Source organism: Triturus cristatus, chromosome 1_2 (assembly GCF_964204655.1).
Source record: "Triturus cristatus chromosome 1_2, aTriCri1.1, whole genome shotgun sequence".
NCBI lineage: Eukaryota > Metazoa > Chordata > Amphibia > Caudata > Salamandridae > Triturus > Triturus cristatus.
Window position 1 is genome coordinate 773,229,551 of NC_140580.1, and position 26,287 is coordinate 773,255,837.

The 26,287-nt window shown below is 44.8% G+C and overlaps 1 protein-coding gene across 1 annotated transcript in view; it reads right to left on the minus strand.

Annotated features, from left to right (window-relative positions):
- Nucleotides 1-286: 286 nt before the first annotated feature.
- Nucleotides 287-26,287, minus strand: part of ZNF488 (zinc finger protein 488) — a 46,917-nt gene continuing 20,916 nt past the window's right edge. The window contains exons 2-4 of the mRNA XM_085608778.1: nt 16,956-17,183; nt 4,086-4,317; nt 287-1,701 (exon numbers count right to left, since the gene is read on the minus strand). Of these exons, the coding sequence (XP_085464904.1) occupies nt 554-1,701; nt 4,086-4,317; nt 16,956-17,171 (1,596 nt within the window). The 5' untranslated portion in view covers nt 17,172-17,183 and the 3' untranslated portion in view covers nt 287-553. The remainder of the gene's footprint in view (nt 1,702-4,085; nt 4,318-16,955; nt 17,184-26,287) is intronic.

The following is a 26,287-nucleotide window of genomic DNA, read 5'->3' on the forward strand; positions in this document are numbered from 1 at the left end:
CCGGAAGCAGCATTTGCACCAGTTGCATCTGGTTCGTAGTATGTTCCTTCACAGATATTCTGCACATTAGCACCTGCATCAGGGGGTGTTCTGCACATCTGTATCAAGCATCGGTCTGTTGTAATTATAAAACACATCAGAACTATGCCGCGTGTTCTGCAGCAGTCACATCTGTATAAAGCATCATCTGCAGCAAACGCACTCTACATCTGTACCGCGGTGCCTCATACGCGCTCAGGTGCTCACACATTGTCTGCTTAGCAGAGTGGAATCTACATTGTAAAAGTGGTGTGAAAGAAACAATACATTTTATTTAACGCTTAAACCGCCACAGAAAATCTGCTTAGTGCATGGTCATGACTGTCTAAACACTAAAATAACTTTGATAAATATAATTCTTAGAAAGATGTGAAATGTTATTAATTTCTGTACAGATATCTCTGAATGCAAGGGTCCACATGGAGAGTTACAGGCAGGAGTTCAAGCCACAGCTCTCAGCTATGAGCCTTAAGTGTCTGGAGGGGTGGTAATGCTCTGCAGTGTCACAACCATCCTAGTTATGGGAAGTCATATGTCGCGATAGATGGTGTCGTTCTTTGAAGTATTCGTGGCATATAGGACAAGACAACTTCTCCTCCCGCCTTCTCTTGAACTGCGCCTCCAATGCCGATTCTTTCTTGTGATGCGACCGCATGTGGAAAACCAGATCGGCAGTCATGCGAAAAGAGAGGTTGCATTTTGCGCACCAATTCTGCGCCGACACCCCCAAGGATGTGAAGGTCGGTGGAAGGAGAGTAAGAGAAGAAGAGGTCTGCAATTGGATCCCGGTTGGCTTGGGCATTTCCTCCGATGTGAACGGAAAAGCTGGATTTCTGCCCAGGCTGCCCTGCAGCATCACCTGAGAATTGCATAGATCATTGCCAAAAAGTGTTGACTTGCAGGGATTACCTCCAAAGTACCTGACGTCCGACGCGCTGATGAAGCCCAACACATCCCCGAGGCTCTGCCTGGGATCACTCGCAGGATACAAGTTATCCGGGGCTACTCCTTCTGCCTCACCCTTGGAGGGTTTACTGAAAGCACTTTTTTCTTCTCCTCTAGCCCTCATGGGCCACACCAAAGAGAAGGCACTGCCCGACGAAGCCCCGGTCAGGCCCAACAAGCCTTGTTCTTGAACGGGCAGCATGGGCGCACTGTCTGATGCAGACTCCTTGCTGCTACCGAGTTTCAGTCTTTCCTTGGTTCTCTGAACCTCTGTGAAAGCACTGTCTTTTTCTTTCCAAGAGAAATGCTTCTTGTAGCTCAAGTTTTTTCTGGAACTGACCTTCAAGTTGGAGCCACCAAGCATGGCCTCTGGCGCCATATCCTCTCGGTTTGTAGAACATTGACCTTCGATTTGTTGGTTGGTCTTCTCGAGTAACACAGACTTCCTGTTTTTGTGAATCTCAGGATCCTGGAGTCTAGACCTCTCATCTGAACAATCCTCAGTTTCTTCTTTCTTGCTGGACATTTTCCTTTCAAGATCTCGTGCAAGGTTGTGGAAGTTAGTGGGCTCCTTCATTGTACTGATTTTCCCAGTTCTTCTGTCCGGAAATTTTTTATAGAGCAGGTCGTTCTTTTCTTGCACACACAGGAAGCGGACATGGGAAAGGTAGGGATATTCCCTCTCAAATTCCTGGGCGCAGTCTGAGCATCTGTATCCTGGAAAAGCACAATAAAGGACATGTTAAGACAGTTTCCAGATTTATCAGACACATACACTACTAAATTTCAGTGAAAATTGATTATGCCATTTAGCAAGGTAGCAGTTAATTTTAGTTCAATTTCAGGGACTTTAGATTAAATCAAATAAATCACACAGTTGTTATTAGTTGCTGCTCTAAATTGACATCTATCTACTGTCACTGACTTTAGTAGGAATCTGTCACTTGAACTATGACTTGCGTGTTTCGCTTGTGTTTCTTTGCATATCACTCTGAAGTAATCTGCTAAAGAGGCTAAGGAAATAGGTGCAAAAGCACTGTACAATTATGCACTGAGGATCGTGTGTCATTAAGTGCCAATGGGCATCACACATTCCTTGCTCCTCTCTAATACTGGCATCAGTGTATCACTGACTACATGGAGCTAAAATGAAACCGGCTGTTAAGAAGGACTGCCAGAAGTGTTCGTTATCTATAGAATGAGGTAGAACGTATGTGTATAATGGAGGAATCATTCACCTTTTACTAGACAGCATGATCACCAACCTTGTGAGATTCTGAACGCTTGCGCATGTGAACAAGCTTTCGCATAGGTAATAGGTCTCGGCAATGCCCGAGCTATTGGCCTTGTCAATGTGAAAGTCTTTTAGCCATATTGTCTAGCAGCACATCTGCTGTTCAGCATGGCTGAAAGTTACTGTAAGCCCAGAATCACAGGCTGTTGAGCTGACGCCGAGTCTCTTCTCCTCCCCCATGTTGAGTTTATTGTCCCGCCCTTCCTAGCACAAAAAAACGATATGACGTGGCCTGCGCTGGCCGCATCATAGTACTTCTTTCAGTGATTTTCAGCCATGCTGAACAGCAGATGTGCTGCCAGACAACATGGCTAAAAGGTATGCACATTGACAAGGTCAATAGCTCGGGCATTGCTGAGACCTATTAGCTTTGCCAATGCTTGTTCGGTGTTGATGGGGTCTTGCTGAACAAATGTGGAAGTGATAGTGAGATACAGTTGAGGAGCTCTGAAGTGAAGTGAGGATGTGGTGTAACGGCCAGAGCTGCTGACAGGGGACCTGGGGAACCAGTTTCGAATCTTGGGGTCAGCTAAATGTAGTTGGTGAGCACTAAAGGCGCTTTGATACCATCAGCTGGTGTTAGAACTATGGCAAGATGGAGGATGGAACAGTGCTCCAATACCATCAGACCGCGCAAAAAAAAAAGCAGCAACATGGGAGGTAGCGGGGGACGGGTCCAGTGGCGTAGCGGCGGTCAGCCTTGGGTGGCATGAGTGTTGGGGGAGCTCTAATCTGTGACCGTCATGCATTGCAGGCATCAGCAGCCCCCCCCCCTTAACAGCAGCTGGTCTAGCTATGCCAATGGACGGGTAAAGCAGGGAAGCTGGAGGGAATGAGGAGATGGGCAGGCAACGAAGGGGGGGGTAAAAAAAACTTCATTGGAGCAGGTCCAGCGACAAAAATGAATGTGTCATTGTGTAATGTACCTGTTGAGCACTTAAAGTGCTCCAATACCACTGCCTTGTGTTTACGCTATGGCAAGACGGATGACGGAGCGAGCGCCAACAATAAAGAAGTGCTGTTCGTGTTTTAACAACTTTTTAAGAAATGCATTTGTTTATGTACAGGGGAATGCGTTTTAGTGATATGTGTGTATGTGTACAAGGGAGATGGCCTGAAAACACAAATATCCCCATGGAGTGCTTGAAATTAAAGAAAAGTTTAGCTCCGCAAACATGAAGCAGTCTAAGGAGACATGTACTTGGTCCATGCGTTATGGGAGGGCCAAGTACAAGAAAAGGGCATGATGCCTGCATGCCATGACGAAGGGCTTCACAGAAAATGAGAGTGACACTGAAGTTTACCAATGGTAGGAGATGGGCGGCCTGTAAGCCCACAGATAGAACACAACACATCTCTTCGAGGCAGTGCATGCGCTGTCTAGCCAAGACCTAAAAATGATTACTATTAAGAAAAACCCATGGGCGGCACGTTAAGGGGACTTACACCTACCATATTGATTGAAAAATGTAATTATTGATTACATTTCTATAGCACACACTGGAATAAGGTCTCTTGGCACTGTAGTGCCAAGTTGCTGGATTGTGGACGCAGAAGGGACCACGGAATCTAGAGACAGTGTGAATTGCCCTGTACATCACTACTTGAAAAGTAATGTATTTAATAGCGCAAAAAACTGGAAATGATTATCATCTAGCCAGATGCATCCATGATTTATACTAAACAACAAATGCCTACGTTGATTTCTCCAACCGGACCACAACTTCCCATGTTCCATTACCTTAGTTGTTCTGCTATTTTCCTATTTTGCTACTCCCAATTAGATGCCCAGTAACTATTTCCTTACCCTTTGTGAATGTTAGGTCTTTCTTTTCCGGAAAACGCAGCAGACGGGAAATTGCGTCATCATACCAGACGAGAAGCTCAGCATTTTTGGGTATTTTTCGAGTAGATCGAAAGAATAACTGACTGTTCTTTAGATAAGCCTCCATGTTCTGGTCTCTGGAGTCATTGGCAGCCTGTACTAGCCTCATCCACGCTGGCCCAGTCGGACCATTTGCTGCACCCAAGGCATCGACCTGCATACAAGAAACACACAATCAAAATTTAGTATCATTCCATTCCATTGTAAAGGCATCGTAGGCTTACTGCAGTTATCAACAATTACCTCCCTTCCCCTTCTGATTCCTTTCTTCCCCCTTTATGTTTAATTAGCTCAGCCAGGAGCTGTTATCGAGGTGCAATGGTACAAATTAAGCCATAACCATTCATAACCCTTTAAGTTCTGTATACTCAGTAGTACATGTTCATCTACTGTGTTATGGTTGTGATCATCTCATTGATGTTAACCGTAAAAATGGAAAATCTAATAAAAATGTTTAAAAACAGAAAAGTCCTTGAATGTGAGCAGATATAACAAGGTCTGATCCCCAAAGTTATGGCCATATATGTGAAGATACTTATCATTACTGGATTCAATGTATTCGAGGTGGCATAGAGTGGAGTGTCGTAGAGTCGAGTATCGTAGAGTGGAGTAGAGTGAAGTGGCATGGAGGGGAGTTGTAGAGTGGAGTATAATAGAGTGGAGTAGAGTGCCCTAGCATGGAGTGGCATACAGTGTAGTGTCATAGAGTGGATTGTCAAACTGTGGAAATTCGTGGAGTAGAGTGGAAAGGAGTAGAGTGGAGTAGAGCAGCACAAAGTAGAGCAGAGTGAAGTGGAGTGTTGTAGAGTGGAGTGCCGAAGAGTGGAGTGTTGTAGAGTGGAGAGTCGTGGAGTGTCATACAGTATTCTGGAGTAAAGTGGAGTAGAATGGAGAAGAGTATCACAGAGTGAAGTGGCTTAGAGTGGAGTGTCACAGAGTAGAGTGGTGTAGCGTAGAGTGGAGTGTCCAAGAGTGAAGTAGAGTGTTGCTGAGTGGAATGGCATAGAGTGGAGTGGCATAGAGTAGAGTGGAGTGTCATATAGTGTCATAGAGAGGAGTAGAGTGACCTAGAGTGAAGTCGAGTGTTGAAGAATGGAGTGGTGTATATTGGACTGGTGTAGACTAAAGTAGCATGGAGTGGTGTAGTGGAATAGAGTTGAGAAGAGTGTCATAGATTGAAGTGTAATGGAGAGGAGTGAGGTAGAATGCAGTAGAGTGTCATAGAGTGGACTGGCATAGAGTGAAGTAAAGTTTAGTAGAGTGGAATGGCGCAGGGTTTAGCGTTATAGACTGGAGTGGAGTGTTGTGGAGTCGGAGTGTCATAAAATGGAGTAGAGATGAGTAGAGTGGCATGGTGTACAGTGGAGTGACATGGAATGGAGTCATGTGTATGGAGTGATTTAGAGTGGAGTAGAGTGGAGTAGACAGGACTAGAGTAGAGTGGAGAAGAGAATCATGGAGGGGAATGGTGGAGAGTGGAGTGGTGTAGAGTTGAATAGAATGGCATAGAGAGGAGTAGCATGGCGTAGAGTAGCATGAGATAGAGTGGTGTGGAGTGGCATAGAGTGGAGTGGCATAAAGTGGAGTGGTGTAGATTGGAGTAGAGTGACATAGAGTGGAGTGGCACAGAGTGCAGTGGTATAGAGTGGAGTATCATGGAGTGGTGTGTCATGGAGTAGAGTGGCATGGAGTAGAGTGCCATGGAGTAGTGGCATAGAGTGGAGTGAAATAGAGTCTAGTGGCATTAAAGTGGAGTAGAGGGGCATGGAGTACCATGGGGGTACCATGTCATAGAGTGTAGAGACATAGAGTGGCACTGAGTAGAGTAGAGTGTAATAAAGCAGAGTGCCGTAGTCATGTGGAGTGGCATGGATTCAATGTCCCACAGAACGGAGCGGTGCAGAGTGGAGTATGCCTGGTGTGATAGGGCACTGCCGTTACAGACAACACATTTGCAATTGAAATGTACTTTTCATTTGCGCAGACAGACTGTTTTACTGATAAAACTCTACAGAGCACCTAAATATTAGGTGGAAATTGGTATCATTCAGTGTGGCATAGAGTGGAGTAGAGTTGAGTAGCATAAAGGGGCTTAGATTGAAGTAGCATAGATTGCCACAAGTGGATTGGTGTAGAGTGGTGTAGAGTGGCGTAGAGTGTCATAGAGGTGAATGGTTTTGAGTTGAGTGGAGCAGAGCAGAGGGAGGTGGAGTGGTGTAGAGTGGAGTGGCATAGAGTGGAGTGGCATAGAGTGGAGTGGTGTGGAGTAGAGTGTCATAGAGTAAAGTGACTGGAGTAGGGAGGTGTGGAGTAGATTGGCATATAGTGGAGGGACGTAGAGAGGAGAGGCGTGGAGTAGAGTGGTGTGGAGTAGAGTAGAGTGGCATAGAGTGGGGTGCAGTAGCATTAATTGGAGTAGCATAAGTGGAGTGATGTAGAATGGTGTGGAGTAGAGTATCATAGAGTGGGGGGTGTAGAGAAGCAGAGAGTAGAGTAGAGTAGAGCAGAGTGGCATAGAGTGGCATGGATTTGAGTGATGTAGAGGAGAGTGGCGTAGAGTGTAGTATGCATGATGTGGTAGCAAACTGCCATTACAGACACAACATTTTCAAATTGAAATTACCATTATACTTGCACAGATATACAGTTTTACTGATAAAACTCTACAGTGCACAAACGATAACGTGTGGAAAGTGGCATCACCTAGTATATTGATGTGTTTTGTTCATAATAAAATATTTGTTTTTACCCCTCTTCAGAATTACAATAAAGAATAGGATAATATGACAGAAGAATGAGAAGGGAGATATCAGGAAAACATCAAGAAATTGAATTCTTTGCACAGAGAACGTAAGGGACGATTACAAATGTGAAGGAGAGGATAACGAAATTAAAGGATGGAAGTGATATAACCCTCGGGAATTAAATTGTGTAATGATGTAGAAGGTATCAGCCAGCAAGAATTCAGGGGTTAAACAGGCGTAGAGTGGCCACTGAGCATTATCTCAGTTATAACTGTGGCAAAAAGCTAGAGGACAAAGAAAACATATTAGGAGAGAAGCAAGAAGGCAGCAATGCCTGTGCAGTGTTTACGTATACAGTTGTTGGAACAAGGCCAAGCCCCTGAGCAGTATGTAGCATTGATTTGGTTGCCATTATATACAAAAACCTTGCTAAAGGACACACATGTGTTGCCCAGGTTCAACAATGTTATCTAGGTAAAAACAGAGACTCAGAGTTTCAAATACATTTCTAAGAGGTAATTGGAATGACAATTTCCCCCATAATAGGGCACTGTAAATAGACCAGAAAAAAACAGTAGACAGTGTGAGTGTGGAGTGGAATATGCTGCATGGTAATGCATGGAATGTTGGATGTCAGAGAGAGTCAGTTGGAGTGTGGGCTGAGCAGCAGGCAGGCTGCCCTGGTGGGGCTCTTTACTATAGCTCTTGGTTTTAACTACTTAATAAACATCTTACTTAATCTATACCTTGACTACTGGACATCATTTATATTACAACCACCACCAAGTGGCAGGATTACATAAGAGCCGGTGTTGACAATAAGGTGCCGGTGCTGAGCACTGGAAACCACCAGCTCAAATTAAGCACTGCATAGGTAGAGTTAAGAATAATTAACGTCTCTGTACAAATACATACTTTATGGTAGATGATATTCTGGTCAAAATATTTTTGTATGTTGCTATTTTAAACTTGATGTTCTAGTAACATACCAAAGAGGACAAAGGAACAAAGAAAGGAAGTAAACAGAACAGCCTTAAATTACTCAAAACTGGAGGAGGAGCTGCAAATGCAACGAGACAGAAGCACAATGTGCTTGCAAGCTAGACAAGCTAGCTATGCAGAACCAGTGCCAAATCGGCGTAGAAGGAGACAGGCATCTGCTATACCTGGGGACTAAAAGCCTCATTTAAATCACGGTTCAAGCGCCTCCTTTAGAGGTGGGTGAAGGAGCCAGGTTTCCAGCAGCAGAGACACAGCTGTCTGTGCTGTCAGAAACCTTTCACAAATGAACCGTACAACACTGCTCACATGGTAAGAATACATCATAAGGTCTGCTCTGCTTGATGGCCGCCTTCTGACATACAATGTTCCTGTTGCAGACTGCCAGGCAAATCCCTGAGGTCCCAAAAGGGAAAAGAGGAATTAGCCCCAGTCACAAGGAGAAAGTCCCAGCACATTAGGTGCATTGGTTTGCTATGTTTTTCAACTGAAAACTCATGCTTTCAGAGTTTGTTCTTGAAAAACTAAACTCTTTGCAAGCGAATGACAAAAAAGACGCTATCTGCTCAAGAGATCCACCGCACCAGTGGCTGCACTGAAGGGTTTAGAGAGCCAAGCCAGGGTCAGTATTACAGATAGGGTGCACTTTCCATGTTTGCGCCATGGCACACCTTAAAGCAGGGGCGCCGGGTGCAAACATGGTAGTGCATCCTATCGAGAAGAATGTGCTGTGCTCGGGGTAGCCGCGAACTCGTGCTGCCCCCAGGGCAGCGCATTCAAGAGAAATACAGAGCAGCTATTTAAAACTTGCTCCTTGTTTCTCTGTGCACGCAGCAATCCACGTGCACTTTGAAAAGATATTAGAGATCCCCTTGCAGGCGAGTGCAATAAGTGAGTGCACCCGCCTGTAAGAGGATCTCTGGGGGTCTATTCCATGGGACCCTCTTTCATCCCTTAAGAGCGTTGCACTTAGAAGGCGCGCTGAGAGCGCACCTCCTTTTTGTGGCGCACTTTCATTGCGCCTTCTATAGGCATGTTTTTTTGCCTCTGTGCCCATGTCCCTAATACGGTGTGGTGCAGAGGCAAAGTGATACTATCATTTGCCTTGGGCCACACCCCCATGCAAATGAGGGATGCCCTCTAATGATAGCGCTGGTGCTGTATGTGCGCCAGCACTATATGTATTACAAAAGGGGCCGTAAAAAGCATCTGCGGCCCCCTCTGTACTACATATGTGCCTCAAGGGCACATAAATGGGCACAAACGCCCGTCGGGCTCCTGGGGCACTTGTGTAATGCAGCCCCAGGTAGGCGGGAGTCTCTACCTATGGTTAAGATCCTCTACCACAGGAGCGCAGGCCAAAACCTCCACTGACTTGGCGAGCCAGCAGGCCGCAAGCCCAGGCCTAAATGTACCATGTAAGGTAGAATCTAACAAAGCAGAGACGAGAGACGAGAGACGAGAGACAAGAGGAAGAACACAAGCAAACCAGGATTTATTGATGGAAGCTAAAAAAGCAAGACTGGCCGACCTCTGGGGAGAGGAATCAACAAAGCAGAGAACAAGCACAAGGCTGGAGCTCCCGTTCAGTACCACAGACACCAGCTGGTGGTGAAAGGCAGCCTTACAGCTCACTCCCAAACAGGGGTGGAACTGGCTCCAGCACAGAGCAGCTGGTCTCAGCCCAGCACAGCTGAGATTGCTGTTAAGCCCTTCTGCGGGCCACAACTGCAAGGAAAGCATATCCTCTAAATTACAGGATGCAGCAGAGCAGCAAGGCCAAACCCTGGAAAGAACGGCGGGATGGATGCGGCTCCAAACATGACGAAATACAAGGGAAAAATTACAAACAATAAATCAAAGAAGCAGGACAAGGCATCTTGAACACCCTCGGCTCTCCCACTCCAGCAGCTAAAGAGGGGTCGGAGGGCCACCACTGGGTTTGACGGGCTGGAAGGCTGCAGCCCAACAGCAACGATTAGTTCTTTATGGGGCTCGCCTGCCTGCAGCTCTGCAGAGAAACGCTCATTAATAAGAAGATAGGGGAAAACCATGGAAGAGCCGATGGGTGAAGGCGAGAGCTGACAGATGAGCAAAACATAGTGAAGGAGACCAGGGAAGAGGAAATATTAAAAATGTTGGAAATGTACAGGCTCAGTGAGAAGCAGCTAGGAAGAGAGAGAGGGAGGAAAGAAAACGGTAAGAGAGGAAAAGTAATGAGGGGAGTTAAGAAAATAAGTAGATAAAGAAAAAGGGGAGACAGAAGGTAGGACGCGAGGGTGAAAAGAATGTAAGGTAAAAGGAAGGAATGAGAGGTGAAAGGAGGGAAGGAGTAGATGAAGGGTAAAATGAAGGGTAAAAGGAAGGAATGGAAGGTGAAAAAAGGTGAAAGAGCGAAAGGAACAATGAATGGATGGAATGTTGAACTGAGGGGTAAAAAGCTGAATGGGTGAAAATAATGTGTGGGTGAAAGAATGAATGGATGGAATAGTGAAATTATGGATTAAGGGAAAGAGATAGGAAGATGGATGAGTGAGAGGATTGATGGATCGTGGTTGATTCAGTGGACAGACTGAATAATGGGTGAAATTGTAAAATTATAGTTGTATAGGACGATGAAGGGTGGATGATAGAACGATGAAAGGCAGGGTGAGTTGATGGATGGATGGAAGGAAGGGTAAACAGCTGGATGGAGTGAGTGAGTGAGTGAGTGAGTGAGTGAGTGAGTGAGTGAGTGAGTGAGTAGACGAGTGGTTGGCACCTGAGAATGGAAAGACTTGTAGATGATAGTATGGATGAGCGAAAGAAAGGGTGAATGAAAGGGTAAGGAGTGGACAGAAGGCTGAAAGGCTGGACGGATAAACGAAAAAGGGAGTAGAAAGGTTGAAAAATAGATGGGTGAACAGGTGGTAGAATGAAAGGAAAGTTATATGGATGAATAGCTGGATGAATAAATGAATGGAATAATGAAATAAAGGGCAAATAGAATAATGAACTAATGGAAGGATGAAATGCTAAACGAATAAAATGATGGATGGAAGGGTAAAAAACAGATAAACAAATGAAAGGAGGGTTAGAATGGTTTGAAGGTCAATGGATGGAAAAATGAAATGGGGAAAGGATTCATGGATACAATGATGAAAGGATGGGTGGATGACGTGGTGAAACAATGGACGGGTAGAAGTGTGAAATGAGTAACCAATGAATGGATGGGCGGATGGACGACTAACAGAATGGACGTATAGAAGGATGGAATAAAGGGAGGAAGAGTGAACGTAACGGCTCTAGGGAGAATTGAACTTTTTAATTTTCTGGTTATTCTATTGAAACAGGATCTTCAAGGGTCTACAAAATGCTTAAGCTGGTAGCAGAAGGGTGAAACTCTAACAACAGCAGAACCGAACAACAGTAAAAATATCAGAATAGCAACAGGAGGGCGACAATCAGAATAACAAAAATTAAGAATTAAATATCAAACGAAGAATCAGATGAAGGACAGGATTTAACAAACTAAAACCTGGATAATAAGAGTGAGGATAACACAATTAAAGATGCGGATTTGAGGCTTCGAAATGCAGTAAGAAAAAGAATGAACAGGTGAAAATCAGCACAACACAGTGGGGTTCTAGAGGGTAACCAATATATTGCAACACAATTGAAGAATGGGATGGTGCTGGTGAAGTATACACAGCGGAAGCTAATGAGTGAGGATCACGGTAACACAACTGATACGCAAGAGAGTGAAGACCCAGGTACCACAAGAGCTTTAAAAGATGATGGAAGCCAGGAGAGTTCAGTCGCTGAAAGTGTCTGTGTGAATTGCAGGGATCGCTGTGTGTTTGGGATGTAACTGATGTAGAGGCCTGGCCCAGATTAAATGAATTTGCAGAGATGCATGACAATTTTACACAAACACCCACAAAATTGCACAAATCGTGTAGTTCAAAGACAACATTTAACCTGGCAGCCCAGGGTAAGAAATGTTTTGTTGCACCTGTATTTATGGCAGGAGAAATGTTAGGGGAAAATTTAGCTGCACTAGTGCAAAATTATATAGGTGGATATGTAAACAAGGTGATTTCATTGTAATTGGCTTTCAGTCAGTCTGCATCCACAACAATAGCTGCTATTGGTAAGTAGGTATCTGTGCCTGCACCTACCCTCACACTCTCTGCAACACTCCATGTGTATGCACTGCACACCGCACTGTGCTTAGTGCATGTCAACGAACATTTCCCACATGGGACAAACATTATACAGCACCATTCCAATCACAAACTTCCAAATGTAACCCAGAAATGAATTAAGATCACAGAGCGTCCCTGCCTCTTTATTGGTCTGAAGTGCTATACAAAGGCTTTTCTACAATTTAAAAGAATGTGTAATGAATGCATTCAGGGTCCAGTCTCAGAAGGCATGGTGGGGAAATTGAAGATTTGCTAATTGGAATTACTCTTACATTTGGAGAAAATGTCCAATTTTGTGGCAATTCTAAAAGCATACTAGCGCTTTTTCTGTTCCAGGATTACTCGCATACTTATGGGCATATTTACAAGGCCCTTGTGCCACCTTTGCGTCACTTTTCCATGTTAAAAATGACGCAAAAGTGGCGCAAGGGCCTTGTAAATCTGTCCCTTGATATTTAACATTTATGCATGTAGCATTCCACGGGTCAAAATGTATGCATACATAAAGGTAACAAAAAGTGCATTAGAATTTGTAGCTTTTTTTCTTTCTGTTCAAGTAAAATGTTGGACAATCTGAAGCAACCACTCATATGCACTTCAATAAATGTTGGGTGTGCTCTCCCCTCACTCCCACCCAGGAAGGACACTTCTCCTGCCCTTGATCAAGTCTACAAGACATCTGCTCCCTGTGTGAAAAATTACCAGCAAGTTGTTGGTTAATACTAGGCCTGGCAGAAATTTAATCATGTAGGAGTAATCAGAGTAATATTGGCATTTTCGCATTAATCTTTGACTTAGTGGTGGGTGTAGCATAATCACACAGAATTACCTATAAAATCCATAAGTTTACGAGATAAGAGTAGTTCTACATTTAATGCTATTTTCTTAGCTCATACATGCTCCCTCACATCCAAAATGGGCACAAGGATGTGTTTTGCACTAAGAAATATCTCGAAATGTAACAGAACTCGAATAGTAATGCGAGCAGCCGCTCATGCTCGCTAAATGTGCACTTGGGGGGTAATTTTCCCCAACTTACTCCTGATATTTAGCTCTAGTTTTTTGTGCAAAATGCACACTAGCATCCAAAATGGATGCAAAGATTAAATTTGCAGAAAGAAAATAGAATTACCAAAATTACTCTGATTACTTTGGCATAATTAAAATTACTCCTAGGTATATTGATAATAGCACGAGTATGCCCACCTGCATAATTGAGAGTAATTTGGAGGAACAAATTCGACCACAAAAGAATATTTAACAAGCGCAAGCAGCTCGCACTGCAGTGCACTATTTTCTTAGCATGTAATGCATCCTTGTGTCCATTTTGGACGCGAATATGCATTTTGCACTAAGAAACTAGAACTAAATGCCAGGAGTAAATTGAGGGAAAATACTACCACAAGTGCACATTTAGCGAGCACAAGCAGCTGCTTGCACTGTTATTTGTGTTCTGTTGCATTTAGTACTATTTCTTATTGCAAAATGCATCCTTGCATGTATTTTGGATGGAAGGGGCATTTTTGCGCTAAGAAAATAGCTCTACATACAGAATTCTCACTTAATTTGGCATATTCTCACAGAATTAGGTAAGACTGCATGATTCTGCTAAGCGGACAGCATCAACAAGCACAAAGGTTGAATAGCCATCATTCACAAAGAGAACTTCCACTGCAACCCCGCCGTAAACGATGCCACCCCGATCACAAAACACCTTAGCTTCCAACTCTGAACCGACAACAAAACCACCATCAGAGCCACCTACACATACAGATCCCCAGGATCTTGCCCCAGCTTCTGCGTTGCTATCCGCAACTTCATCGCTCTGCTCACCTTAAAGTCCAAAAACAATATCTTCCTTGGAGACCTGAACTTTAACTTCGACAACTCCAATGATACCAACACAGCCATCCTCCTCGAAACCATGAAAATCATTTGCCTCACCCAACTAGTCACCTATCCCTCCCACATCACAGGACACACACTCAAACCGATCTTCTCGGCCAGCGACAGAATCAAATACAGCCAGGTCACTGAGCTCACCTGGAAGGACCACGCCATTGTCTATTTCCCTATCGCTGCACTCTCCGACACCATCCCCAAACCACCCAACACCGCACATCACAGCTGGAACAAGATCTCAGAGAGCCAATGGACTGATGCCCACAACAACTCCCGCCCACATACTGAAGCCAGCCTTGAACAGGCAGTCAGGATTTTCTCCACCTGGATCACAGACTGCGCTGACATAGATGCCACCCACAAACCCACCAAGTCCAAAATATCTTCCAAGCAAGACAGCTTGTACACCAATGAGCTAAGGACTTCAAAACGTGCCTGCAAACAATTTGAGAGGAGATGGCATTAGAAAAGATCCCACAGACCAATCTACTTTCAAAACTGCCCTCAACCTATACCACTAACTCCTGAAAAGGATGGAAAGAAGTGCTCTGGCTGACAGCATCAAAGTAAGCTCCAACAACAGCAAGGAACTCTTCAACATCCTCACAGAGTTCTCCAGCCCATCAGCTACCAAAAACAACATTACCCCCTCACAAGAACTCTGCGACTCCCTGGCAGACTTCTTCCACAACAAGATCTACACCATCTACTAGAACTTTGAACCCAACCCATGACTTCCCCAGCCAGTTCGACCCAACAATCGAAGAACACATCCATCTACTCTCCACCTGGGACCAGCTCACCATGCAAGACACCACTCCCATCATGACCTTCTTTCACTCAGAAGCACCCAGGGACCCATGCCCCCACCACATCTTCAACCTAGGAAGCAAGGCAATCAGCAGTGAGCTCACCATCATCCTCAACTAATCGACCACCATGGCGACTTTCCCCGATGAATGGAAGCATGCAGACGTCAAGCCCCTACTCAAGAAATCATCTGCTGAACCCAACAAAAGCAAGAACTCCCACCCTACTCTCTGTCCCCTTCCGCACAAAGGCCCCTGAGAAGGCCTTCAACTGCCAACTCATGGAACACCTGGAGAACCACCATCTTCTGGACACCTCCCAATCAGGATTCAGCACTAATGACAGCACCAAAACTGCTTTGCAGGCCGCCACGGACGACATCAGATCACTCCTATACCGAGGGAAAATGGCGGCCCTGATCTTATTTGACCTTTCAACAACATTCGACACAGAATCATACACAAATCCTGATCAAAAGACAACACAACATCGGAATCAGAGGAAATGCCCTCAAATGGATCTCCTCCTTCCTCACAGGGAGAACCCAGAGAATACACCATCCTCCCTTCCCCTTGGAACCTAAGAACAATATCTGCAGCTTCCTTCAAGGCTCATTCCTCAGCCCCACCTTGTTCAACACCTATATGACTCCCTTGGCCACCGTTGTAAGATCACAGAAACTAAACATAATTTCCTTTGCCCACAACACTCAGCTCATTCTCTCACTAACAGAAGACCCCAACACCACACTAACAACCTTCCGCAATTGCTAATGAACATTGCTGACTGGATGAGAACCAACTGCCTCCAACTCAACACTAATCTTCAGAAACACCTCCCCATGGAGCAATACACGGTGGCCCTCTGAACTAGGACCCCCACCAACACCGACCAGCCATGCCCACAACCTTGGAATCATCCTGGACAATAAGCTAACCATGACATAAAAGATTAACGCAATCTCTTCTTCCTTCTTCCTCACCCTTCGCATTCTCCAAAAGATTTTCAAGTGGCTCCCCATCAGCACTAGATGCACCATCACACAAGCCCTGATCACCAGTCGACTAGATTACAGTAACACACTATATGCAGGGATCACAGTCCCACTACTCAAGAGACTACAGACAATACAGAACTCGGCAGCCAGGCCCAGAAGGGATCTCTCCAAGTAGGCCCACATCACCACTTCAAGAAGCTCCTCTGGCTCCCCGTGTAGAAGAAATGCCAGTTCACGATGCTGATTCACACCTTCCAAGCCCTCCACAACCTAGGACCAGAGTACATTAACCACTGACTGAATTTCCACCTCCCATCCAAACACCTGCGCTCTGCATCCCTCTTCATCGCCCAAACTTCACCATACGTTGCAGCAACAGTGGAGGATGCACCTTCACCCACCTTGCTGCGAAAGCATGGAACTACCTCCCATTTCACCTACAGACCTCATCCTGCTTGCTGGAATTTAGAAGAGTACTCAAGACCTGGTTATTCGAATGAGCCTGGCAGTTATCCGTGCCTGGATACCCTCGCGGGTGATTAGAGCAGCACTCTACAAATCCATCTGGATTGAAATAATGCGATTTATGCCCACCTCTAATTAATATGTGCAAAAATATGATTTTTTGAATGTTTATGTAATTCTACACGTGGATCCCCCCAAGAATAACCCTAAAGCCATCCCTGTAGTTAAATTTGTGAATACAGAAATTTCACTATAATGGTTGAATGCCCACACTTGCAAATGCTGACATGCACGGATGTATGCAGATTTGGCCACCTATATGTGACTATCGTGAGGCCATTTTACAGTGCTGCACAAATCTCTGTTAACATAACAACATGATGGTTCACCCACAGAAGCTGGTTGTGCTGAAAGTCAGACTAGGTGACTAGTGCTTAATTTGTACAAGAATAAGTGCTTGGGCACAAACATTTTGCTCAGAAACTGGCAGCCGGCACTTTCGAAGGTCGCACTGTCAAATGCCAAATCTGAATTCGCCTTTGTGGATTTCACCCGGAAGTGTTGAATATTTATTTATTTGCTTAGCAATCACTACTTTATATTAAACATGCAACATGCAATTTTAACGTTTTTAATTTTGGGGTTTTTTTTAATTAAAAAAAAAATGTTAAAGGGTTTGAGTTTGTACCTTAAAGACGTAATGGATGTTTCTTGTATCCACACATTTGAGAGCAATAAATCCTATGGTATCGAGGAAGGTGTATGGGAACAAGCACGGCCCAAAAATCGTTCCCTCAGGAATCTCTTGGGTGGTATAAACCGTTGCAAAGATATCTGGGAAGTGGTTTTGGAGGAATTTGCTGTCGCTCGTCCACAGAAATTTTGGCAAAGATGTAAGATCCATGATGGTGCACACCTGTAATAGAAGAGAGGGTAGTGAGAGCGAGAAATAAATAGAGGCAAAGGAGGACAAGCAAAGGGGGCGAAGGGGGGACAGGGCAAGAGATAAATAAGGGAAGATGACAGTCAGATGAATGGGGAAGAGTGGAGAAGTGGAAAGAGATAGTGAAGAATGAGACAATTACACCAGAGCGTTGAAAGGAGAGAAGTTAAAAATGAATTCCATAAATTATGAATATAGCTTGAAACAGTGAAATCATTTGCTTCTAACAAAATATCAAGCACAGATGTAAACTAAAAAGGCATGCTTGAAATGCAAAAAACGAGCAGCAACTGTGAAAAAGAATATAACAAGCATTGGAATAGCCAATAGGTCTCGCCTTTGGGACCTTATAAGTGTTTAGCCATGCAACAGTTGCATGACTAAATACTTATAAGGTCCCAAAAGCGAGACCTATTGGCTATGCCAAGCTGCCGTGCGGCCGCGAAAGTGAAAGTGATCGCGATCAAACATCAAAGCGGCCGCGAAAGTGAAAAAAATCGCGGTCAAGCGCGGCGCGCGCGTCTGCGCACATGCACTGTAGCTCTAGGCTGGCCTGGTAGCACTTTTTGGAGCCCTCTCAATATGTCTTGCCAGACCAGCGCATGCGCTGGGTCAGGCGAGACCTAAAAAAGGAGTGGAACTATTTAACTGTAAAACTCAGTCCCCGCTAATTCAGATCTCTCACACCTGCCCAATCTAGATGCACATTGGGTTGTCACAGAACAGCCCTTTACTAAATAACTCTGCAACAGAACCACTGATAGCCATAGAATAATGAAACATATCAAATAAAACATACCACCAGGTGGGAAATGTTAACACAGGTGTAAATTCTGAGGCGGAGAGCGGTACATGTTGAAATCACTCTGTACCCAGCTGAGCCATGAAAACTCATCCTTGCCCATTACCATCCAGTGCTTATCACAATCACTGGGCTAAAATGGTCTTTGCCAAACAGAGCTGGGTAGTGGGCCATCTGACCTGTGAGAGAGGGTCTTTTAAGCCCCCTTCACTTGGGAAATCAGAGCCACCAGTGACCACTTCAGATCCCTGGGGCCGTATTTAAATAAGTGCCCTAGGGGCGCATCGGGTGTTATCGCCCGCTTTGCGCGACCCCAGGGCACTTTGGCATTATAGAAGGGGACGCAGACACTTGTGCGGCCCCTTCTATAATATCGATAGCACTGGCTCACTTAAAGCGCTAGCTCTACCTTCGGAGGGTGTTCCCTCATTTGCATAGGGGCGTGCCCTGTGCAAATGAGGGAATTCCTTTGACTCTGCACCCGCGCCGTATTACAGACGTGGACGCAGAGTAAAAGCAACACTCAGGAGGCGCAATGACAGTGCGTCATTTAAAAGGTGGCGCACTGTCAGTGCACCTCCTGAGAGCAGCACTCTGCAGGGGGTAAAGGGAACCCCCTGGATGCCCCAGACATCCCCTTGCAGGTGGGTGCAGTCACTGATTGCACCCGCCTGCAAGGGGATCTCTCTTACCCTGTAACTGTGCAGGTGGGTGCCACCTGCAGTGTGAAAACACAGAGCAGCTGCTACGTGTTTTCACATGAATGTGCTGCTCCAAGGGCAGCACATAATAGGGCACATAGTGATTGTTTGCGCAGATTTTAAAAAGTGCGCCAGGCGCAAACAATCACAATGCGTAATATGGCCCCTAGAGTGTTTGTGGACTTCTTTGTATCGCTGTGACACACTACTGTGCAAGCATTAGGCTGGTTTTAGATTGGAGTGCTGTTACCTGTTCCACCAATCGCAATGTCCTGCAAAAAACTGTTTTACCATCGGCAGTGGAAGGTGGTGCGCCTTATGGGCATGGGACAGGCCTTCCCACAAATAAAGTGTGCCTGACCAGTGCCGGACTTGGAACCCAAAGCAGCCCTGGCAATGTTGACGGACCAGCCACCCTGCTGCTTTTGTTTCTGGGGGCCGATATAGTAGAACTGCTGCAAAACCGTCCCCCAGTAACAAAACCGACCCCACCGCTTCAAAATTGTCCCCCATCCTTCCAGCCTCCAGACGAAACGCCTGATGCCCGCTTCGGCCAATCCGGCTTGTGCCTGACTTTGCAGCGACCGATGCAGGAACGCAGCAGAGTATGATGTTGGAGCTATTTCATTGCCAGTGGAGCACTCCAGAAAGTTCCGCTCAAGTATATGTAGTGTGTCACAGCAAGCAAGCAGCTAGGCGGTGCCGGCAAATTCTGCTCAGTATCGCCTTTTACATGAATAGGGCCATCAACTCTACCTTGGATCATGTCCACCGTAGAGCTCCTCCAATCCAAATATCATGGGGTCATCTCAGCTTAACATTTCATGGAAAATAACACATGGCCTGTGCTTTGACAAATATAGGCTGCTCAAAGACGAAATGTAAGTCATCCAAGTCTGATTTGGCATCTGTGCAGACCTGCACACCCTTCACCACCCTCTACAAACTACTCCACATCAGCAACAATGAGCCTGGCCTCTAAGTTATCCAAGTATTATAGAATTGGGCTGCAACAATCAGAGGCCACATCTCATAAACTCCAATTGCAATTATTTCTGGTTACAAAGTCAATTAAGTATACATATCAATACAATCCTTAAGGTATGTCCAAAATGTCGTGCACATTATGTATGTATACCATCGAAGCCACAAATCTTTCAACTCAATTTTATCTGCATTACTCTACATTCAAGTTTCAGTTGTATCAACATATGTGTAAAGGCAGTCTTGGTTATAGCTTAAGTAAATGTGCACTAATTTTCTTGGAAATTCATGTTTTGCATGTGTGTGTTCCAGATAGCCACAATATATAAAGGTTAGAAACGTCCATACGCTTTTCGAGCTCTTCCCAGCAGGGCCATATTAACAGCATTATAGGCCCCCCGGCAAAGCTGTGCACTGGGCCATGCCTACACAACCACTTATAGGAATAAATATGTTTAACCGAAAATTAGTGTTAAATTCTGGTCTGCATTGGGTCCCTATGCTCGTGGAGCCACCGGGCAACTGCGCTGCGTGCCCATGCGTTTAGACAGCACTGCTTCCCAGCAGAGCCTGCCTATCCACTTTATCCATCTCTCAGCTGTACACTGTCTCTTCTATCAGTGCTATATGCTTTCTCCTTCCTGCCTGCCCTTTTGAAGTTACTGCCCGCCCTCCCTTTTGCAGTTACTGCCTGACCTCCCTATTGCAATTACTGCCCACCCACCTTCTCTTCTGTAACTCTTATTTTCTTTTTTGGTTGAACTTCAGTTTTATTCCTGCTTGGTGAGAATCATTATGGTCATGAACATCATACACGACGGAACATGCACTTAGCGGATAATTTAACGAGAACAACTGCATACACATCAGCAGCGCAAAGAGAAGATATACAGCTGGACACTGTCCAGCTGTATATCTTCTCTTTGCGCTGCTGATGGCTACTGCTTTTCGCAGTGGAAATGAAGAAAAAATTAAATGATAATAACTGGACGTTATCATTTTATTTGTTCCTGCGTCTTTGCAGGGTAGGGTGGAGCTGCTCTGCTCTCAGAGCATGGGAAGGAGTGGTGGCACTCTGTAAAGTGCGCATGAATGTTCGACTGGCCAAGCAGGCATGCTCACTTTGCATGTTCTCCATGCAGGCTGCATCACAGCCTGCATCATGAACATGCCCAGACCCACAGTCCCCATCTGAGTGCCGAACCGCAGCGCTCAGACCAATCACAATGCTGCTTGCAGCGTTGTAATTGGTCTGGGGAGCCTGTCCGCTTCCTCTGCTGGCTGGAGCGGAGGGATGAGGACGACGAGGGACGACGCGGAGAGATGCGAGGAGGTAAGGTTTATTTTTTTTATCTTTGGCCCCACCCGCCCCACCTCCCCCGATCCGTGGCAGCCGCTACTGCAGCTGGACATTGCCGTGCTCACAACAGCGCACATTTCCAATTGCATGCCACATACACAACATCCAACAGCGCGTTTCGGACAGAACATTGCACTCACATGCAGTACAGTTGTATTATAAACAGGGCCACTGGAGTTATGCGATTCTGGGGTGCAGCGGTTTCCTGCATAATTGTGGATTTGACTCATTTGCCACATAATCCATAAGCTGCTGCATATTCTGCAAATTTTAATAAAAAGTGTTGTTTTCGGTTTAAATGGTTTAAAAGTTACTAAAAGCGTAGCAACACATGCTCCCACGTAGTGGAAGGCCCTTCAGGACAGGTTGACTCTTTTAATAGCTTATTGCTGAATTTGTGTGTCAAACTGATACTAATAAGGCGAAATCTTTGTCCATACAGTGCAACTATGTGCACGAATTATAAAATAACCTAATATTATCACAAAATGAGTTGAATTACGCTGATTACTTTGCCTTTTCTTGCCCCATAAATTGCACTTCCCCTGCCGCATAATTCCAGTGGTCCTTACTACAGACATGTATATCATTTTACCAACTGCTGTGCATTCCACCTGTACACTTCATGCAATATCATAGAAAAGAAAACTTTAAAACAGAATTCCTAACATAAATACAACATGGGTCAAAATGCCTTTAATTGTCTATTATGGCACAAGTTATCACTCCTCACGACCTACTGCCTTCTACAACTGCACGTCTGTCGGCCAATGGTTATGCCAATAATTTATGAGGATGTACTAATAGATTTGGTACAGCCCCTCCCAGTCTCACCTACCAAACACCAGGAGCATTAAGTCACAACTCAGTCAAGATGACGCAATAATCCAACATAGGAACCAACAAACCCATTCATACAACTAAGTGCGAATATTCACACGTTGAATCGGGTTCTGCTCTTCGATGGAAACCTCATAATCCTTTGGAAAGATGTCCTGGACTACTGATTGAGGTGAAATGCCATACAATGGCCTTTTGTGCGCTACGCAAATGCCAATAACATAAAACAAATGCCCCAGTCTTCTTGATATTTTGCATTCTGCGAGGTGTTGTTGCTAAAATGTGTTGCATTTCTAAAGGGTGGGTTCATGTTTGACTAAGATATGAGCCAAATCTCTTCCAATTTTATTTCATACTTCAAGACTGCAGTACACACTGGTTTACAAAATGACTGAATGAGGGTGAGTGTTGGAACCGGCAGTGTCTGGTTGTCTGAAGGGATGCCCCAGCCGGGCAGAACTACTGCTCCCATCAAGGGCAGGTGATTACACTCGCTGTGTAACCCGGACTCACCCTTGGGTAGCTTGCCACTGAGTAGTCAGGCTCACTACAGAGGGAATATGTAAAGCTAAGGCACGGCAGACACTCGTGATAAATGCACCGAGCATCACAAAAGAGACCTCACACTGGATGTATGTAAAAATGTTTATATTCAACACACATATTCAATCATTATAACATGACCATCATACACTTTTGGGCATAAAAAAGAGTCGGAAAAATATACTAGCTGTACTATGCCCACTTGGATTGTTCTGATTTCACTAGCATGCACACTGTGGACAATTCCTAATCTAACTCCCTCAACTGAGAGAGAGCACCCTTAAGCCGTTACATTCAATGTTTGCGTCACGGCGTGAGCAGGAGCAAGATTTACATCAAGACATCAACACGTTTAAAAATCGAGACGGAAAGGAATTAATTACTGTGATAAAGCAGACAGCTGCAAATAACTTCACCAAAATATTTGAAAGGAGATATGAATGATCTGTATGCTCTGTGTCTCAACTGAAAAAAAGACAAAATAACACACAGGCAAGAAGAATCCTGTCACAGGACACTACTAAAACTTATTTCCCTACTGTTCTGGGTCCTGTAGAGAACCCCAAATCAACGCTGGGTTCGGAATGCGTCTGCAGCTTGATATCTAGGGAGTGTACCTATGTTAAAGAGATTTACAGGCTTACAGGGAATTGTTGGTGAAAAACAAATTGAATAGTCAGATCCCTGTGTGAGGCCTTAAACTAAAGGAAACAGCTAAATTGACACTTCTGGGTTATAAGTCAACATAGTAGGGGCTCAGTAGGGGTTTTCCACCTTGTGGTCCTTTGGTTCCTTTCAATTCAGAACTGATAGATTGAATGTCACATGATTGTGCCATGTGTTTTTTGTTGTGTATATTAATTCACTACTGGCTCAATGTGCTGACTTTTATTGGATGTGGGATTCGTAAATTATGACATTCTATTTGTGACATGAAGATGTTGTTCCTCTGCTATTGACAACTGCATGAAAAATGGTATAATTTGTTATGTACAATGAGGAATCAAAAGGTGATTACAATAATTAAGTTGTGTGATCACATTTTAAATCATTGTGTGGTCTAAGCAGAGTCAGCACTGGAGTATGTTCTTTTTCATATTATTTAAGTGCCATTTCTAAGTTAGTTTTGCCAAAATCCCCTTCACCATTGGAAAGGGGTTGGCACTGCGAATCCACTGATATGAAACATCATGAGGCTGCTCCACTGCAATCCACCATTGCAGTGTGAAGTACTGTTAACCACTTCCCCATATTAACTTATGGGCAGAGCAGGCCTCATAGGTAGTGATTTGCATATGGCCATGTCTGAACTGGGGTGGCGGAGTGAGCTAAAGAATGATGATGGATTAAACCCAGATCAGTTGACTGGGGGTGAGTGCTTGCAATGTTCAACACTCCGTCCATCATCCCCTTTGGTTTTGCCTCATAGGTAGTGAAAACATGAATAGGTTTTCCTCGCTTCCTGGACGCACATGCGCTATTGTGCACCAAGACCTGCGATGGCAGGAGGGACACATAGTTCCCAGCACCAGTTGTGTCAGTGCGCCCATCCACCGGAGTCCGCACAGCAAACTAGACAATACCTGTGTCTGCATGCATGCACTAACCTGCGTTGGCAGATGGCACATGCAAGCACGTGCACCATAGGTGCGGGTGCACACTCACAGTGGCCTACACTGACCAGCTGCTCATGGGTTTACCCACAATAGATACCAGTGCGCACCTACAGATCTGCAATGACCGATCGGCCTGTGTTTCAGCACATGAAATCAGCATCATTTAGCAACACGGATAGGAAGGGCATGCACACTTTCACACTGTAGTTGTGGTGGGAAAGAGCTCAAAGCCCGGAGGCCAGATAAGAGAATGAGCAAAACCCAGGTGGAAAAAGCACAAATATTTCATGAACCGCTACATGGCGAGTATCAGGTCCAACAGTGAAGCTTGAGCATCCACTTTAAATGTCTATATCTGCAACTGTAAGTACAAAGCTTTTCAGCAATGACTTAAAAATTGAAGCTGCCATTTGTGAGAGAGTGAACTCTCAAAATACTAATGGGCCAGTTTTAAAGAGCCCAGAAGCCAATTAGTAATCCCTTGAGCTTCTGAGACATGGTCCTTTTCATTGAGTGCAAAACGAACAGCATTGTTCTGAGCCTGTTGCATGAATTTGAACATCTGGATGAACAGCACTGAAGGTGTCATCCTAATTATCGCTCTACAAATTAATTGCTCCCCAAAAGACCAATATGTTATTCCTCTGGTAAAGAAATGGATTGATTAGTAAAAGTTTTACATTTGCATGAAACTATTCAAAACTTTTCTGTTTCAATCACGAGACACCTTTTGTTGAAGAACCATTTGCTGGTACAGAAAAAAGGTTCCAAACACCCTATTTATGAAAGTCATGCTTAAAAAAACTAAACGTTTCCACCACTGCTCCTACCTGTGGGACCATTATCATGCCGGAGTCCTACAGGTCTCGCAGGTGCCTGACTACAGTCACCACTGTAATGTTTCACCATGTGACCCTATTAGGATGCGGAATATAGGCCATTGCGGGCACTGGAGTGCACTACATCACAACATGTGCTTTATGTATCAGTCCTCTTGCCAGAGACACATTTGTAGGAGAACAGGTGAGAGTTGTACCCACATCGTCCACAGGTATTGTCTGCCCAAACAAGTAAAAGGTGATGCTCCTGAAAAGCATACGATAGATAATAAAACATACATGCTTAAGGTAAACTTCATCAGCAGAAAGTCAAACTGTGTAATGCAAACTGAACGCTTATGTCTTCCAAAGTACACCCAGAATATATATAAAAATCACATATTCAAATCTTTACCTCATTAGCAATTTAAAAATGCATCTGCGAAACAGACGCCTATATGTCACTTGAACTAGGCTTGACTCTCATGTCTTGCCCAATAAATCTGGACATGATATGCTATGCAGGGGTAGCTCCTACATTTGAGCGGAGGAGCGCCACTCCAAAAGCCCCAGAGCTGAAAAATAAAATGGAACTAAAGTTTATTCATTGCCATTTTAATTTTCAGCAACCTGTCCCGAAATTAGGGGCATATTATCAAGGACGGCGTTAACATTATCGTCGGTTTAGCGGCAGGAAACTGCAGCTAAAGGGGCGATAATGGGCATGATAATATGCCCTGGAGAATTCCAATAGAAGCCCATGTTCACACCAGAACAGGGACTTCTATTGGAATTCTCAAGGGCATATTATCAAGCCCATTATCGCCGCTTTAGCGGAAGTTTCCTGCCGCTAAACAGGCGATAATTTTTAATGCCGTCCTTGATAATATGCCCCTTAGTGTCAGGACGGGGCAGGGCCAGTAGTGCCGAGTGGCATCAGCAGGGAGCTGAGCACTTTAAAATGTGCATGTCTCTTTGGCCGGCCATGTTAGGACAGCCAGCCAGACATGCACATTTTAAAGTTCTCTAACAAGACAGCTAGGTTAGAGAAAGTGCAGGCCTCCAATGCTCTTAGGAGCCCTGAGAGACCCTGCTCTATCCAATCCCGGTGCTGCTCTCATGCTGTGAGAGCAGCACCAGGATTGGGTAGTGCAGTTTCCTGCTCTGGAGCTTGCAGGAGGAAAGACGACACCCAGGGAGGATAATGTTGTGCGGTAAGTTAGAAGGTAAGTCAATTTATGTTTTTTTTATGCCCGCGCCACACCACCCACGGTACAAGTCAGCCGCCACTGATGCTATGTTAGTGTTTTATAGAGTGCTTCAATACCACACAGTGTCCTAAAGCAAGAACTGATTTAAAAGAGATAAGCTACGGTTTTTGTAAGGGTCTTGACATTTGAGGATATAGCCATA